The sequence below is a fragment of the Marmota flaviventris genome, chromosome 18 (assembly GCF_047511675.1).
Source record: "Marmota flaviventris isolate mMarFla1 chromosome 18, mMarFla1.hap1, whole genome shotgun sequence".
Taxonomy (NCBI): Eukaryota; Metazoa; Chordata; class Mammalia; order Rodentia; family Sciuridae; genus Marmota; species Marmota flaviventris.
The window spans coordinates 4,736,971-4,753,754 of NC_092515.1; the positions used below are offsets into that span (position 1 = coordinate 4,736,971).

Below are 16,784 nucleotides of genomic sequence, written 5' to 3' on the forward strand. Positions count from 1 at the left end.
TATACATAGGGGATGAGGATCCATCAGTGAGAGACCGACCAAAGTCTCTGCCTTTGGGTATATTTTACATTCTCATTGTTTGAGAGAAACCTTGTCCAGTTCTGTATACAATTATGCTTTTTCATGCTATTTGACAGTTTTGATAAAACAACTACATCCCTTGAAAATTACAGTTTACCAAAACTGAAAGACAAGGGAGGGCAAATTGAATCGTTACTATTAAAGAAATTGAACCTGTTACTAAAAATCGTCCCAGGAAGAAAAGCCAAGGCTTACTGGATTCACTAGTGAGTTTTTCTAAACATTTAAGAATGTAACACCAGAAAATAGAAGCATAGGAATTATTTCCCTCCCCCTTTTAGGAGACCGTTGTAAGTTTGATGTAAATGTGGCCAGAACATCAGAGGAAAGTGAAGTAACAGAGGTGACAGAGCCACCCTCGCATACAAGAGCCCACACCAATGCAGTGGGACAGACTATAAGTACACAAAGCCAACCATGATGGAGCATGCTTTATTCCAGGAGGACAAGGGAGGGGAACATAATCAATCTAATTTATGATCAGGTAAAAGGATAAAAAATATAATCTTAATATATGTAGAAAATACATTTCCTAAAATCCAACGACCACTTATGATTTTTTTTTTTTAAAAAAAGGGAAATTTCTAGCAAACTAGGCACAGGAGGAAACTTATACAGTCTCATATTTTAAAAACAGGAACAAAAAGCCTGCAGCAAACATTTTACTTAATGATGAAGTATACAGTTTTACTTGTAGTATCTACTCTGATCTAAGCCTTATAAATTCATTACTCTTCTCCCTTAGACTCTTTCTCCACCTCCTCTTAGCCCAGGGTACAGGCGCAGGTCAAGTACCAAAAATGTCACCCAGAGTACCAAAACCCCATTGTCTGTTTCTTTCCCCAAATCAGGGGACACAGAAGGACTTTTTCAGGGTAAGTGAGAACATGGCTGGAGGGAAGAGGAATCTGGAGCTGGGACCAGGGTGGGCTACCCCAGACCCCTCCTCACTTTGCCTGTAACTCAACCTCTGCAGGGAGCGAGGAAGAGTTGGTGGCTGTGTCACTGGGCTGGGCCGAGTCCTCGCTCAGGGCCCTCTCCAGACTGGCCGGCAGGGACTGGATCAGCCTGTCCCGGAAGTCCTGACCCACGAAGACGTAGAGCATCGGGTTGAGGCAGCTGTTGAAGAAGGCCAGCGAGCTGGTCGGGTTGACCAGGACCTCGAGGATTTTGTACTTACCATGGAACAACATCTCCTGGAGCCAGACCGTGCTGAGGAGGGCCACCAACTGGAAGGGGAACCAGCAGATGAAGAAGGAGGCCACCACGGCAGTGAGGACCCGCAGGGGGCGGCTGGAACGGATCAGGCCCTTCCTGCGGATCTTGGCAGCAATGAGCCCATAGCAGACGGCGACAATGGACATGGGCATGCTGAAGCCTATGATGAACCGGATGATCCCTCGCATGGTCAGCATGGTGATGGCCACATTCAGCCTCTCTTCAAGGGTGGCACCCCAGGACCTAAAGTTGAAGGTGCAGTACACGTTCCCTGTGGGATCGCTGACTGTAGTCAAGAAGATGAAAACTGGCAACGTAAGAACGAGGGCCAGAATCCAGGGTGCGACGATCACCTTCTTGGCCAGACTCACGGTGCGGTGGTTCTGGGCCCAGACCGGGTGCAGGACACAGATGCAGCGGTCCAGAGCGATGAGGGCGATCAGGAAGACGCTCCCAAACAGGTTAATGTCCACCACAATGTGAACCAACTTGCAGAGGAACCAGCCGAAAGGCCATTTTTCCCTCATGGCCATGGAGACGATGAGGAACGGCAGGGTGGCCGTGAAGGAGAAGTCGGCCAAGGCCAGGTTCAGGTAGCAGATGGTGGTGACCGTGTGCATCATGCGGAAGCCAGCCACCCAGATGACCAGCCCATTGCCCAGCACACCGAGGACAAAGGTGACGGCGAGTACCACCAGCGGGATTATCTCCAGAACTGTGTAGCCAGGGGACTCATAGGACAACTCTTCAGATCCATTCTGAGGAACGGAGACGTTGGCATCCATCTCGCCCACACCTGAAACACGTCAACAGTGGCCGTTTCTCAGGTGTGCGTCCATCTCTCAGCATCCCTGTTCAGAGCCCGCCTCACCCACCTCTGTGGCACCTACTCCAGAGAGGGACCCGTTCTACCAAGCCTCGTGGCCAGCAGTACCACGAGATACTGGCACTCTCCTGCATGTTCTTTTGGGAAAGGATGGTTCTTCCTATTCCCATAATCGTTAGTCCACATCCTGCCTCCCAGGCAGATTACTTTACCAAGAAGACTGCAAGCCCTGTGCACCTGCAGAAAAACTAAACCGAGAGGGCACAGGCCACCCAACTGCTGGAGCAGGCGCAGAGCACAGCGAGGAAAGCAGTCAGGAGGTGGCAACCTGCTTCCACCCACGACTCAGTGCAAAAATGCTAGCGATTCAGTGCCCAGTTCATGCAGTCCCCAGGTCCCTTGACAGCCCTTGACTGATGGTGCAGCCACCATTTCAGTTAATTTAATGGTTTCAGCTATTGTTTCAGCAGTGGAGAGCAGAGGGCCTGTGGATTCTGTGCTCTCCCCAGTAGAAGCCTGAATGGCGACTTGGCGCTGTGTGGTCATGGGTTACAGCCTGTGAATTCTGAGCTGGAGGAAGACAGTGAGGAAGGCAGCTCTGAACCCACTGTCCCTGCCTGAGCTCAAGTGCTTCTCTGATTGAGATGCAGAGAATCTGCACGTGTTGTACAGCTGCAGGGGGATAAAGTGTAGGAGAGTAACATGTTCTGTTAGAGTTGGAGGGTTCTCATGAGAAACCATGCACAGTGTTCATTTCTAGACAGGGGATCCAGTTTCGTGGATCCAGTTTCGTCTATGGAAGAGCTCTACGATGCTCATTATTTTTAGCTTTTGCAAGAATAAGTTGGTATTCAGAGCTATTATGCAACCTGCTGAAGGTCTCTTAAATAGGAGAGGAAGGATTTCAGTCCTGCGTGGTCTGCAAATAGAGTGTTGCTCATGATAACCTTGTAAGGTCACCACGCCATCCTTCCACCTGGGCAGAAACCACAGCCCTGAGGGGCCAGCAGGGGTCGAACCAGCCGGTGGAGGTGGCAAAATTGGAAAACTAGGTTCTGTCAATTCCAGAGAGAATTTACCACTCTAATCACCCTTGAAAGACGGCCAGGTGTGATGGCACCTGGTGTCTGGCACTCTGTCCTTGGTCTCCTCCCTTCTCATTCAGTCCTGGTCTCTGCTCACCACAGGCACTGAGGTCCTCTATGGGGCATGTGTAGCCTCAGTAGGGTTGTAGGGTTTCTCGGCCTCAGACCTCCTGACATCTGGGGCTGGGCAATTCCTTGTGGAGGGGGACGTCACATGCATTGTGGGTTAGTTAGGAGCATCCACCAGACGTCAGGGCAAGTCCCCTCTAATGACAACCAAACTGCTGTAGATGTTATAAAATGTCTCCCAGGTGTCAAACCACCCAGGTTGAAGGTCACTATTGTAAAGACTACCAGGCTCCAGAGGCAGATACAGCTGCCTTCCAATCCCATCTCGATGCCTCCCAACATGAGTTCTAGGTCAATGGCATCTCTTTGAGCCTCAGTTCCCTCCTCTGGAGAAGAGGAGAGGCTTTTATGGTGAAGACTCAATTTCAGATGAGCACTAAATGAGAATAGGTGGAAATTTTCTGGGATCGGTGGAGCAAGTCTATTTTTTTTTTTTTTTTGTACCGTGGATTGAACTCAGGGGTGCTTAATCACTGAGCCAAATCCCCAGACCTTTTCAATTTTTATTTTGAGACAGGGTCTCACTGACTTGCTTAGGGTCTCGCTAAATTGCTGAGGCTGGCTTTGAACTTGCCACCCTCCTGCCTCAGCCTTTCAAGCTGCTGGGATCACAGGTGAGCATCACCTGCTCTGCTGAAGGAAGTCTAGCAGGTGGGGACGCTGCCCCGGCAGGATCTGTGCATCGGGGCTAGGCTCAGCTATGCGGTGTAGAAGTTCCAGGTGAGGGGAGGAGAGTGCTCCACAGTAGGAGCTGCACCTGAACATCGCCCACCCTCAAGCAGCTTCCCCTCGACCCACTCCCACCTTGGCGGCTCTTGGAGATCTCATGTGTTAATGTGTGTTAAGCACCGAATGTGCTCAGAGACCCTGCAAATGCTCTGTGTGGCTTATAATTAGTCTAATCACGGTGCACATGAGGCAGTTAAGACTTAGATTGGTTACATTAGTGTTTTGAACCTCCAGGAAGAGAGCTAGAGACAGAACTTGAGTCTGGCTGACTGATTCCTCCAGAACTTGCTCTGAACCCTCTCCCACCCCGAATTTCCTCAACAGACTCGGGTTTCCTCTTTCCACCTCCAGTCATCCCACTGGGCACTTAGAGGGTACGCAGCACTCAATGGGCTCTAAGTGCTCGATTCAGATGCCCATACCACAGGAAGGACAACCGTGGCGGGGTCCTCGAGGCAGAGCTGGGCCATCTTGGGTGCAGCCTGGCTGCAGGGGGGAGCGGGAACCTGCACCTGCAGAGGGTCCTGCGCTGGTGCTGGGGGCCCCGTGGGTGAGATGTGCCAATCCTCCTGATGACAACATCCTTGCTTTGGGACAGACACCACCATTGTGTAACAAAGGAAATGCAGCTCAGAGAGGGAAGTGACTTGCCCAATGTCCCCTTTATTAAGGGGCCGCTGGATTTCAGGACCCTAGATTCCAGGTGGAAACGGCACTTCCTTGCTAACTCACTGGACTCCACAGCACCGTCATGTTGCCACCTTTCCTGTGACCCTCCAGTGCTTCCACTGTCCCTGGACCCACCTGACTGTGATCCCTGCCCTCAGCTCAAGGTGTCCCTGTGCTGGTCACCGCAGGCACAGGGGATTCATTCTCCACTGCTGGGGGTCCTCTCTCACCCTCCCAGCAGCTCCCTCCAGATTCCCCCCACCCAAGATGCACCTCCCACCAGATCACCCTCGTGGCCATGTCCTCTCCTCTCCTAATGGACCTTCCTTGGCCTGGGTTGCCTCCCGACTTCAGCCCTGGGCCTCCGAGGACTGTGGAAGGAGGCCGCCCCAGGCTTGGGGGAGTCTCTGACTGGCCCGTCCTCTTCTCCTCACGGTTTCTGGCTCCACGTTGACTTACGACCCCCTCTGGCCAAAGCCCCTGGCTCCTTCCCAGGGACAATCCGAGTTAGAGTCCCTTAGGCCTCGGCTCCCTGAGAGCTCTCCTGATGCTTGAGGCGATGAAGTCACCTCCCAACGTTCTTGTCCTCTTGGTAGCTCAACTGGCCCCTTTCTTTCCAGCCCAACCTACAGCTTCATTTTCTTCTTCTTTTTTTACCAGACTCCACACTTGACTGTAAGTGGTGGCTGCACCTGGGCTAGAGCCTTTCACAGGTGAAACCCTCCCGTGTCCCCTGCAGGCATCGTGCTGAGGGCCTCTCACGATGTGGCCAGCTGAGCCACTTCCCCAGAGCTCTCCTCTGATACAAGGAACTGACTTCCTGACACCTCCCCAGGGAGTCCTGGCACCCCGCCTGACAGACATGGCCCACACCAGACTCCGAAGTGTCCCAACTGCCGCTCTCCCAGGGCTTTCTATTTGAGCTTCAGATTCACTGATTAAAACTCCAAATACAGAACTTATCTTTGACTTCTCTTTCCTTTGCCCTCAAATCCAGTCCAAACCTACTGATTCTGAATGTTGTGACCACACAGCAGAATCATCCCCATCACCACTATGCTGGCCCATGGTCCTTTGTCTCGTCAACAACCTTGCATTGACTTGGTCCTGAACCTGCTGCCTACCCCTTCCCCACACCCAATCCATTTTCTAGACAGAAGCCAAATGACGTGTGTGTGTGTGTGTGTGTGTGTGTGTGTGTGTGTGTGATGCTGGGGATTGAACTCAGCTGCACAAGCACTCTACCACTGAGCTACATCCACAGTCCCTTTTTTATTTTGAGTCAGGTTCTCACTATAGGCTGGCCTCTAACTTTCCATCCTCCTGCCTCAGCCTCCCAAGAAGTGGGATTCCAGGTGTGCTCCATGGCACCTGGCCCAAATGATCTTTCAAAAGGACAAATAAGATCACAACATTGAAGCCAGGCGTGGTGGTATGAGTCTGTAGTCCTAGTCACTTAGGAGGCTGAGGCAGGAGAGGCACCAGGGCCCAGGAGTCCAGGCCACACTGGGCCACCAGAGGGAGGCCCTGCCTCAAAACACAAAATTTTACAACTCATGACTTTACTGGGCTCAGAGCCTCCAGCATGTCCACATCCACTCAGATCTTACACACTGCGTTCCTGTCTCACGGAGCTCTTTGGAGACCTTGAATGTGCAAGCTCACTGCCCCCTCGGGGACTTGTGTACTTTGTCCCCTGCAGCTCCTGGCATCCTACCTTGTGAGATGCCCTGCATATTCACTTAAATTTTATGTCATCTTAAATTTTACATCCTCACCTACCCACCCCAGGCACAGCCTGCCTCACCAGATGCTTTTCTAGTTCATTTATTCATTGATTTTTTTCCGTCCTAGAAGCCCCCTGCACTAGGTGGCCAGCTGCACGGGACGGTCCAGCGCACTCAAGGCTGTGTCTGGAGTCACACTGCCCAATACAAACATGACAAATAGGAGCACAGGGCTACAGTTTTCCAGGAGTCAGGGGAAAAAACAAGCTTTAAAATTCAGGGGCAATGTTTTATTTAACCCAATATATCCAAAAGAATATCACTGGAACATGTCACCAAAATAAAAAGTATTGAGCTGCGTGTCGGGGAGCATACCTGTAATCCAAGCTACTCGTGGGTTGAGGCAGGAGGATCCTGAGTTGGAGGACACCTTAGTGAGGCCCTGTCTGAAAAAGTAAAAAAGAATAAATAAATTAAACAGAAGCAATTTTTTAAACATTCTGTCTTTGAATATCGCGAGCACGTTTTGCCCTCTGCACACTCCAGGAGAGAGCTTGGAGCCCTCTGCTGCAGGAGGGTCTGATACTGCTCTGCTCTTGGTTTAGGAGCTACCTGTCATGAACAGGCCTTCAGACAATAATTCTTAAATTGTTAAACCCCAACTTACTATGAGCTGGGGTCCTCTCCCTGCCGTCTGGCTTCCTGTGGAGTGACTCAGGCTCTCTCAGCTCTGGCAGGGACTTTATTGAGGTGGGAGGGGCACAGGGTGTCAGGGCCCATCATGTGACAGAAGCCCAGGGTGCCTCACCCTGTCTTCCACGGGCTCTTGTAACATGTCTGCAGCTACCTCACCTCTAATCTGCCATCCCCAGATATCAGGCATCATGGAATCCAGCCTCTTGCGAGTCAGGAAAGTGACAAGGACCAAGGTGGGAAGGATGGGAGACAAGCCGTGGAAGACGGGGAGTCTGGGAAGCACAGCTCACTCCTCTACTTACGCAATGCCTCGGGTGCCAGATGTTGGGTCCTCCATACCAAATAATCCTCCAGTCCTCTGTGGACGGAGCAGAGTGTCCTGCAATTCCGTTCTGTGCCTACCCCTCCCAGATGCAAGGGCAGGGAGCAGCGTGCCACCTCTCCATGGGAGGAAGGTCAAAGAACTTTGTGTCATTTGTGAAACATTGCACTGTGGCACTGGGGGACACTGTCACCTAGGTGGGAGCCTGCAGGGGGAGCAGAGTACATTGGCTGCTGGGGTCCCCACAGGAAGCATCAGAGATGCAGTGGCTCAAGTATAGAAAGGGCTTTCCCCCAGTGCTGGAGGTCTACAGTCCCAGATCCAGGTATCCACAGGGCTGGCTCCTCCCAGGGCCTCTCTGTGGCTTGTGGATGGCCCCCTCCCTGCAGCCTCCACCTGGCCTGTGCTCTGTGCATGTCTTCGTCCTCCTCTAAGGAGGACATCTGGAAAAGGTTAGGCCAACCCTGATGGCCTCGTTTTAGCTCCTGAAAGGCCCCACCCCAAGTAGCCATGTTCTGAGCTGCTTCAGTGTGAGATCTGGGGAGGGGGCTCTGGACAATGGAGCTATGGGAAAGGGCACCCCAGACATGCTGGAGAGGGGCTCATACAAACAGGCGAGGAAGACCACTGCCTGCAGTTCAACAGCGAGGTCCAAGCAGGAGACAGGGGCCGGGGCTGTTGGCCGTGGGGGGTAGAATGTGAAGCCCGCTCTAAGGGGTCCACACAGAGGGAATGCAAAATCAGAGACAAGAGCATTCTTGTGATGACTAGGATGTTTGTGTTTGCCACACAGGAATTCATGTTGAGTGATTCGCATCAGTTATAGTAGCTGTTCAGTTAAAACGAAAGGCCTCTGTAATTAGTAGGACTCTTGACTCAGAGGTGAAGAGACAGACTCAGGATGATTCATCCAGGGGTCAAATGAGCCAAGAATTGATTTTGCATTTTTTTATTAATTGAAGAAAACCAAAAAAAGATCATTTCATGACAGTGAGAAGTGACATAGAAGGGTGGGATGGGGTGTGGCTTGGTGGTAGAGTGCTTGCCTGGCATGCACGAGGTCCTGGGTGCCATCGTCAGCACTGGGAGCAGGGAAAAGCACCAAATCCAATTGCAGTGTCCTGAGATAATGTGTGTGGGCCCAGCTGTCCTCCTGCAGTCCAGCAGGGCTGAGCAGCTGCCCGAGGACCCTGTGCCCTACCGAACATGGACTCTTCACTATCTGGCCCATAACGGAAAATGCTGGCCCCTGGCTAAATGGCGGGTCAGCCACACAACCAGTGGCCCGTGGGCCTGGGTTCCAGCCCAGGAGGCACCACCCCAGGCTCACAGCCATGTCAGGCAGCCCTGGTTCAGCGGGTGGAGGGCATGTGCATCATGCCCAGAGATGCCCCCTGGCTGGACCCCAGAGCCACTTCCTTGGGCTTGGCCTAGATTAGGCAATGGGGCCACCTGGGTGGAAGTGGCTTTGAGACTTTCCTTCTTACTTCACCTCAACTAGGCTGGGCTGCTCGTCTGTGCGTTTTGCAGATCCTGGTGGGCTATGCGCAGAGTGTTTGGGAGCCAGGAACAGAACCTGCCTCTGGGCACCAGGCAGGGGCACCAGCCTTGAGGAGACGTGGAGCTGTGCTGGGCAGTACTCCTGCAGAGTCCTCCTGTCTGGGCCCACTTGGCCCTTCACCAGGCAAGGTGGTGTCCCCCACCATACTCCTCACTTGACTTCTCCCCCAAGTGTGCCTTGCTCGTGACTCTCAGATATATTCTGTCCTGACCCTTCCTCCCTTGGGAGTCTTCTGGAATATATCTGTTATGTATGATCACAAATAAATTCTTATATAATGCAAATGTAAAGATATCTCATTCTGATTTCAAAACTTCAGTGATGCTCTGTGTCTTCCCCACTGTCCTGGCTTGGGGATGCTGCAATGGGATGCAGGAGCTCTGGCACCTACCTTGTAGCCCAAGGTGTCAATCAGGAAGAAATCCACAATATTTAGGATGAAAAAGTGGACAGATTCAAATAAATATGGATCGTGATTGTATTGTCCAGACAGAACCTAATCTATTCCTACCCAGTCCTGTTCAGTCTTTCCATATTTCTTTACATCACTCGGAACCTTAGGTGACACATAACGTTTCAGGAGCCCTGGCACCTTGTGGATGTGGACAGTTGGTGGCTGAGGCTGATGCTCAGGCCTGGCCTACTGTCCCAGCCACCTGGCCTCCCTTCACCTCTCTGCTCTGGGTTCCTCTCCCATCTGCATCTCTGCCTCTTGCTGCTCTTCACCAATCTTTCTCACCCCGGGACTTGCCCCTTTCTTTATCATGATTTCTTGGGAGAAGGGGCCTGGCTGCCCAGATCCCCTGACCCTTGATGGGGGGAAGTTTGAGCATCTGCAGCCCACAGGGGATCCAAGCTGAGGAAAACGCCCAGGAGGCAGAGTTTCCAAAAAGCCCCAGGGCACTCCCCAGATGTGGGTGAAACAGTGCCCCGTGGGCATGTTCTTGGGTCCTCCTGAACCACCAGGAGTCCTGGTTTCCCCTTTCTGTTGCCCAACTTGTTTCAGTTCCTGCCCCTTCCCCCTGCCCCTGGGTATATTTTCTGCTGACTCTCGGGTCCTGAGTCACTCCCCTGGAAATAAGGACTCAAAGCTCCCAGAGCAAGGACCACGGCTGAGGGCTACACACAGGTGAGAGCCCCGTGCAGCTGGGCTGTGGAGCTGGGCGAGGGTGTTCTGAGCAGAGAGTGGGGAACAGAAGACCCCGGGGTAAGTCGTAGAGAAAGTCAGGACGAAGACGTGGGCACAGCAGACACGCACCCCTCTCAGGATGCTCTGCTGTGAAGGATGCCAGGGAATGGGCTGGAAACTAAAACCTGGGCTGAAGTCAGAGAGGGACTGTGTAAAGATGAGCAGCCCTGCAGCCCCCTGGGTGCCGAGGAGCACTCAGGCGTTGAGAGAAGACATGGATGCTGCAGGAGGAAGGGGATCAGGGAGGGAAAGGGGCAGGGGGCTCTGGAGCCTGAGGACAGGGTGGGTCTTGGGCTGGGATCGCGAGTTCTGCTCACAGAGCTGAAGCCAGAGAACAGTGGCTCTGAGCAGCCAGGGCAGTGGCTCTGCTGGGACGGGAGGCAAGGGCTTCCGCTGTGGGTGGGAGTGGGAGAGGAGGCTCGGAGCTGTGAGGGGAAGAACTGAAGGTGCCATTATAGGTCATGTCATGTGAACGTGAGTGGAGGAGGAACCGGGGAGCCTTGGGGAGCAGGGATGTGTCCACGTCCTGTGTGGTCCTGGTCGTGACGAGGGAGAATCCAGCTCTGCCCCCTTGAGAACTGCAAACCAAGGTCACACCCTGCTGCAAGCCCCAGTGTCCTCCTCCATCCCCATGTCCACATGGAGCTTGGGGAGACCAGGTGAAGCTGTGGCACAGTGACAGGCAGCACCGGGGCTCGTGTTCACGGGGAACCAGTGTTTCTCCTGTGAACTGCGGTGGAGCCTGAGTCCCACGCTTTCTTCTTTGCCTTCCCCATCCTATCATGCAGAACCTTCCTTATCCATTGCACAAAACTTCAAGGGTTGCCTTAGAGATGCTTGAGAACAAGCAGTCCTCCACCTGTCTCTGCAGTTGCTGGGATGTGGGGGAGGCATCTCCAAGTTGTTTCTGAGAGGAAAGAGCATTGGGGTTCCATAGAAATGTGACCCCCAGGTGCAATTTCAAACAACCAGCAGGCACTTTATAAAGCAAGAACAAGAAAGTGGCCTTGAATTTAATATACAACTTTATTAAATAATCATATAACCATATAGCCAAATTATTTAAATATGTAGTCAATGTAAAAATTTGTTATTTTGGTACCAGGGATTGAACCCAGAGGTGCTTCACCACTGAGCCACATTCCCAGCCCTTTTTGTATTTTTATTTAGAGACAGGCTCTCACTATGTTGCTGAGGCTGGCCTTGAACTTGAGATTCTCCCACCTCAGCCTCCTGAGCCTCTGGGATGACAGGTGTGTGCCACTGCTCCTGGCTATAAAAGTTATGATATATCACACATTACCTTCTTCATCTTAAGTCTTCCAACTCTAATGGGTATTTTACTTTATGGCCCATCTCAAATAGGACTGGCTGCGTTGCAGTGCTTAAAGCCCATGTGAGGACCCCCTGCCATGTGAGATGGCCTGTGTGTAGAGGTGGCATAGCCCAGCGGGTCAGAAAGACCCTGGCTATTGGAAGACTCCAAGCAATGAGCTTAAATGCCCTAAATCTGCACAAGGCGTATCATACTTTGGAGAGAGAGAGAAAGAGAGAGAGAACCCACAAACCCGCCACCCTAGCCTTACTCTGTGTGTATGCGTCTGTCATCTGTCACTGAGCCTATTGGTACTTACTCATCCACCCCTTGAGGAAGCCTGCTGCACAGATCAGAAGAGACCAAGGCCTGGGGCCTGAGCCTGGCTTGTACTCTACCATCGAATCTCGTGAGATGGCTGCATTTGGACCGTCCTTTCTATCTTGCTCTTCTGCATCCCTGAGAGTCAGAGCCCACCCAGTGGGCAGAGAAGAGCATCCCATCCACCTAACGGGATAGCCCCAGAGGCCAGGGGAGACAGGTCCCCTGCCCGGGCTCCCACTGACACAGAGGCCACCCGATGTAATCCTGGCCAACATGTTATAGGTTGTCACTCTGGTTTGTCCCCCTCATCCAAAGCTAATGAGTATTCATTATGATGTGCTGCCACAGCACAGAGGGGAGGCCTCCCTGGTGTCCTCCCTGGTGAGCAGCCCCTGGGCAGCAAAGCTGGTCTTGGCAGTCAGAGCTCCCAGTGCCTCTGTGAGGAGACGGGCTGCCTCCCACCTCTTCCTCAGTCCAGGCACCAGCTCTTCGTCTGTTTTTTTGTTTTGTTGTGGTTGTTTTTAAGTTGTGGCAAAGTACACAACATAAAATTCACATTTTAAGTGAACATTTCAGTGGTAGTAGGTGCATGTAAAATGTTATGCAACAGTGGCACCATCTAGTTCTACCACTTTTTCCTCACTCCAGATTACACTCTGCATCCAATAACTCTTCATTTCCCCTCCCCCACCTTCTGGCACCCACTAATCTCCCTTTTGTGTGTGTGTGTGTGTGTGTGTGTGTGTGTGCGCGCGCGCGCGCGCGTTGACTTGAAACTGAACTTGAGCAGGGGCTGAGCTACATCCCTAGCCACGCCCCCCTCCCCACTACATTTTAAATTTTTATTCTGAGACAGGACCTTGCTAAATCGCTCAGCTTGGCCTCAAACTTGTGTGATACTCCTGCCTCAGCCTCCTAGTAGCTGAGGTCACAGGTCACACCTGTAACCACCACTCCAGCCACTAATCTGCCTTCTGTCTCTGACTTTGCCTATTCTGGGTATTCACTGCAAGTGGAATCATACATAGGTTATCCTGGGGGTCTGGCTTCTTTTGTATAATATTTTCAAAGTTCATCTGTGTGGTAGCGTGTATCAACACTTTATTTCTTCTTATATTCCATTGTGGAAATGCAGTGTTTTGTTCACCCGTTTACCTGTTAGTCGACCCCCAGGTTGTCCCCCTCTTCGGGCTCTTGTGAAGGGTCTGTTGTGGGTGTTTTGAGAGATTTGCATGTGAGCTGCCAGGGGAACATAGGACGCCCTCTTGCCCAGCAGGTCTGTGAAGAGGTTGCCCATTTTTAGAAGCGGGTAGATCCAAGGGACAGTGGTGACTTTGTTCTAGCTCTTATGGAAACCCTAGAGGACAGCGAGGGGGTGAGTGGACGGTAGTGGGTGCAGAGATAAGGGACTGGAAAACCTGTGTGGGGTCCATAACTAAAGCCTGTTCACTGCTGAACTCCTTCAGGTGTGGACAGGATGCAGGCCAACTCCTCTCTTCCCGCGAATGCATCTGCAGGGATGCAGGGCGCATCCGAGGGCTACGTCGTCCTGAATGTCATCTCTTATCTGGTACTCGGGGTCACCTTTGTCCTCGGCATGCTCGGCAACGGGCTGGTCATCTGGGTGGCCGGCTTCCGAATGACCCGCACGGTCACCACCATCAGCTACCTGAACCTGGCCCTGGCCGACTTCTGTTTCACTTCCACTCTGCCCTTCCTCATAGTCTCCAAGGCCATGGGGGGACACTGGCCCTTTGGCTGGTTCCTCTGCAAGCTAATTTTTACTATCGTGGACATAAACCTGTTCGGGAGCGTCTTCCTGATCGCCCTCATCGCTCTGGACCGCTGCATCTGTGTCCTGCACCCGGTCTGGGCCCAGAACCACCGCACCGTGAGTCTGGCCAAGAGGGTAATCCTGGGGCCCTGGCTCTGTGCCCTGCTCCTCACCTTGCCAGTCATCATCCGCGTGACGACAGTGACGGATGTGCGTGGGACTGGGAAAACAGCCTGCACTTTTGACTTCTCTCCCTGGACCAAAGACCCTGCAGAGAAGATGAGAGTGTCCATCACCATGCTGACGGTCCGCGGGATCATCCGGTTCATCATCGGCTTCAGCATGCCCATGTCCATCGTTGGCATCTGCTACGGCCTCATCGCCAAGAAAATGCACAGACAAGGCCTGATCAGATCCAGCCGTCCTTTACGGGTCCTGTCTTTTGTCGTAGCTGCTTTTCTTCTCTGCTGGTGCCCGTATCAGGTTGTGGCCCTCATAGCCACCGTCAGAATCCGTGACCTCTTGAGAGGTCTGGGCAGTGATCTGAGATTAGCCATCAACGTGACCAGCTCGCTGGCCTTCCTCAACAGCTGCCTCAACCCGATGCTCTACGTCTTCATGGGCCAGGACTTCCGGGACAGGCTGATCCACTCCCTGCCGGCCAGTCTGGAGAGGGCCCTGAGCGAGGACTCGGCCCAGCCCAGTGACACAGCCACCAACTCTTCCTCGCTCCCTGCAGAGGTTGAGTTACAGGCAAAGTGAGGGGGGCGGTTTGGGGTCACCTGGGAGCTCCAGTCCCAGGTTCCTCTCTCCTCAAGTGACACTGTCCCCCAGCTGTGGGCTGCCCATCTCATGCCCCTTGATTTGGGGAGAGGGAAAAGACGTGAGGTTACTGCTGATGTCTTTTTTTTGTTTTTCTTTTTTGCCTGCTTGGTCAGAGGTGAGAAGAGAAATCATGCATCCTCATTAACCCAAAAGGGTCCCAGTTGATACCTATTACCCTAACACCATTAATAATGTCCACTTCATTTCTCAAAAGTGTCCTGCTGTGGACAATCAACTGTAGGGTCACCTTAGGAAATGAAGGAGGAGAGAGAGGTAGGGCTTAAATCAGACAAAAAATTTACAAGGTGTTTTGTAAGAGGCCTCAGGCCAAAAAGTAAATGCACCGTGGAGCTGTGGAGATGTCAGCTGAAGCCCTTGAAGTCCGGGTAAGATTGCCTAATTCCTCCTGCGGTAAAGGCAGGGGAAACCCATCGTCCTCCCCACAGGGCGGGCCTCGGGGCGCCAACTCTGGCTTCAGTGAAGGATGAGTCCAGTTCACAGAGTATCCGGTGCCTGTTACCCTTGCTCTGAGCTTGGCTCACCCAGAGTGGAACCCAGGAAGTTCCCTAAATTCCTTTAAAAGCTGCTCGCATGAGATCCTCCAATGGGGAACACGCTTTCGAGAAGTTTGGTAATGTGGGATCTGGGCCGGTCAGCCCCAGAGCAAGGTGAGAGTGTCCAGCTGAACTTCAGACACCCTCGGAGCCCATCCTCCCTCCCAGCTCCTCCTTCAAGATTTCTGCTTTTCTTTTCCTTTTTTTTTTTTTATTCCCAATTCAGAGCTCTCTACTCCTCACACCCTGGTCTCTGCCTTCCTGTCCCCCCACCCCATCGTCCCAACCCAAGCCAATTATCAGTGACAGCATCCTTTCTGAGAGGATGAGGGAGTCGCTTAAACACCACGCACTGAGCATCACATTATTCCATGTTTAAAAAGAGAGAGAGAGAGAGAGAGAGAGAGAGAACACAAAAGGAAGAAAATGGGAGAAGAAAGAGGGATGCGGGAGAAGCCCAAGGCTGGGCAGCGATGGCTGCTCTCAGGACTCAGCCCCTTCCCTGGACTCCCAGAAGATCTTTCCTGAGCAAACCCAGGCGCCTTCCAAGCCTTCATTTCAGCATCCGGAGCCTTGATACAATCTACCCTTCTGACCCTCAGCCTCTGCAGGGCATTGTCTGACTCCTTTAATAAATGGTTGTTGCATCAAACCTTTTGTTCCTGCACCTCTTTTACAGTTATCCAGGGAACTCGCGCAGCCGGTATCTCTTTAGATCTCCAACCCCCTGAAGTCAGCTGACTTCTTCCTATCTTGACATACGGGGAAATTGAGGCCAGGACAGGATGTGGTACCAGGTTGGAGGACCCACCCAGTCCTTGCACAAGAAAGCCCTCATTTCTGACACAAATAGAAAGTTCAGAGGTTCCCCCAAACACCCTCAGTTTGTCTAATTTGGTAGAAAGAGTCACAGAGAGGAGGGAGGAATCCATCTGAGCAAAGAAGATGTGAGAGTTGACAACAAGGAATCTCGGATTGCCGGGGCAGAGAGAGGTCACCTGACAATATCCAGCTCCTCCTCCGACTGAGATGTGCTCTTTGCAGGTGTCTTCCCTTAAATCCCCTTGTGTTCTTCCAGTGCAGATTGTGAGCTTAATCCAGCTAGAGGGGGATTTGCAAATTGCAAAGAATGATTCCTTCCTAAATTCTCTAAGATACTTGCCAGGATGTATTCAACCGGTCAGTGCCTGTGGCTGAGGCTGACCAAGCTGAGGGAAATGGGCATAACTTGGTGAGTAGGTATTGCCCTCTGCCCGACCTGCTGGGGAATCACCTGGTCCCGCATGGACCAGAAATAAAAGGCAGGAGAGAATGGCCCAGGATGTGGCATAAAGAACAAAAACAACCAGGTGTGGTAGTAATCCCAGCAGCTCGGGAGGCTGAGGTGGGTGGATCACAAGTTCACAGCCAGCCTCAGCAGCTTGGCAAGGCCCTAAGCAACTCAGTGAGACTCTGTCTCTAAATAAGATATCAAAAAGGCCTGGGGATGTGGCTCAGTGGTTAAGCACCTCTGGATTTAATCCCAGGTACAAAAAAAAAAAAAAAAAAGAACAAGGACAGTTGATAGCCCCTGTCCACTCCCAAATCCTGAGGATATCCAGCTCACCCCTGAATGCTGCATCCATGAAAAACAAAACCCTCCAATAGAAGTTAGACACTAAGAATACAGACCTCTTGTCACACTGTCTGGACTGGAATCTTGACTTCACTTAGAAGCTCTATGATTTGGGGACGGTCTATTATTTTTTTCTGCATCAATA

General features: G+C 52.1%; 2 protein-coding genes across 4 annotated transcripts; one reads left to right on the forward strand and one right to left on the reverse strand.

The window, feature by feature from the left end:
- Positions 1-497: 497 nt before the first annotated feature.
- On the reverse strand, positions 498-7,180 carry Fpr2 (formyl peptide receptor 2). Of its 2 annotated transcripts, none has more exons than XM_071604393.1 (3): positions 7,132-7,180; positions 6,840-6,910; positions 498-2,095 (listed from the first exon to the last, which is right to left on the reverse strand). In XM_071604393.1, the coding sequence occupies exon 3, from the start codon at positions 2,082-2,084 to the stop codon at positions 1,029-1,031; it is 1,056 nt and encodes a 351-aa protein (XP_071460494.1). In that variant the 5' UTR covers positions 2,085-2,095; positions 6,840-6,910; positions 7,132-7,180; the 3' UTR covers positions 498-1,028. The 2 variants fall into 2 exon arrangements, with proteins under 2 accessions (XP_071460494.1, XP_071460495.1); XM_071604394.1 differs by having other exon boundaries at positions 6,840-6,906; positions 7,132-7,154.
- Positions 7,181-10,070: 2,890 nt separating this feature from the next.
- On the forward strand, positions 10,071-15,676 carry LOC114080074 (fMet-Leu-Phe receptor). Of its 2 annotated transcripts, none has more exons than XM_071604391.1 (2): positions 10,071-10,172; positions 13,338-15,676. In XM_071604391.1, exon 2 carries the CDS (start codon positions 13,349-13,351, stop codon positions 14,405-14,407), a length of 1,059 nt encoding a protein of 352 aa, XP_071460492.1. In that variant the 5' UTR covers positions 10,071-10,172; positions 13,338-13,348; the 3' UTR covers positions 14,408-15,676. The 2 variants fall into 2 exon arrangements, with proteins under 2 accessions (XP_071460492.1, XP_071460493.1); XM_071604392.1 differs by having other exon boundaries at positions 10,168-10,250.
- Positions 15,677-16,784: the final 1,108 nt, after the last annotated feature.

What these genes read in the sequence shown, in the direction of transcription:
- Fpr2 (XM_071604393.1), bottom strand. Translation starts at nt 2,084, where the DNA reads ATGGATGCCAACGTCTCCGTTCCTCAGAATGGATCTGAAGAGTTGTCC.
- LOC114080074 (XM_071604391.1), top strand. Translation starts at nt 13,349, where the DNA reads ATGCAGGCCAACTCCTCTCTTCCCGCGAATGCATCTGCAGGGATGCAG.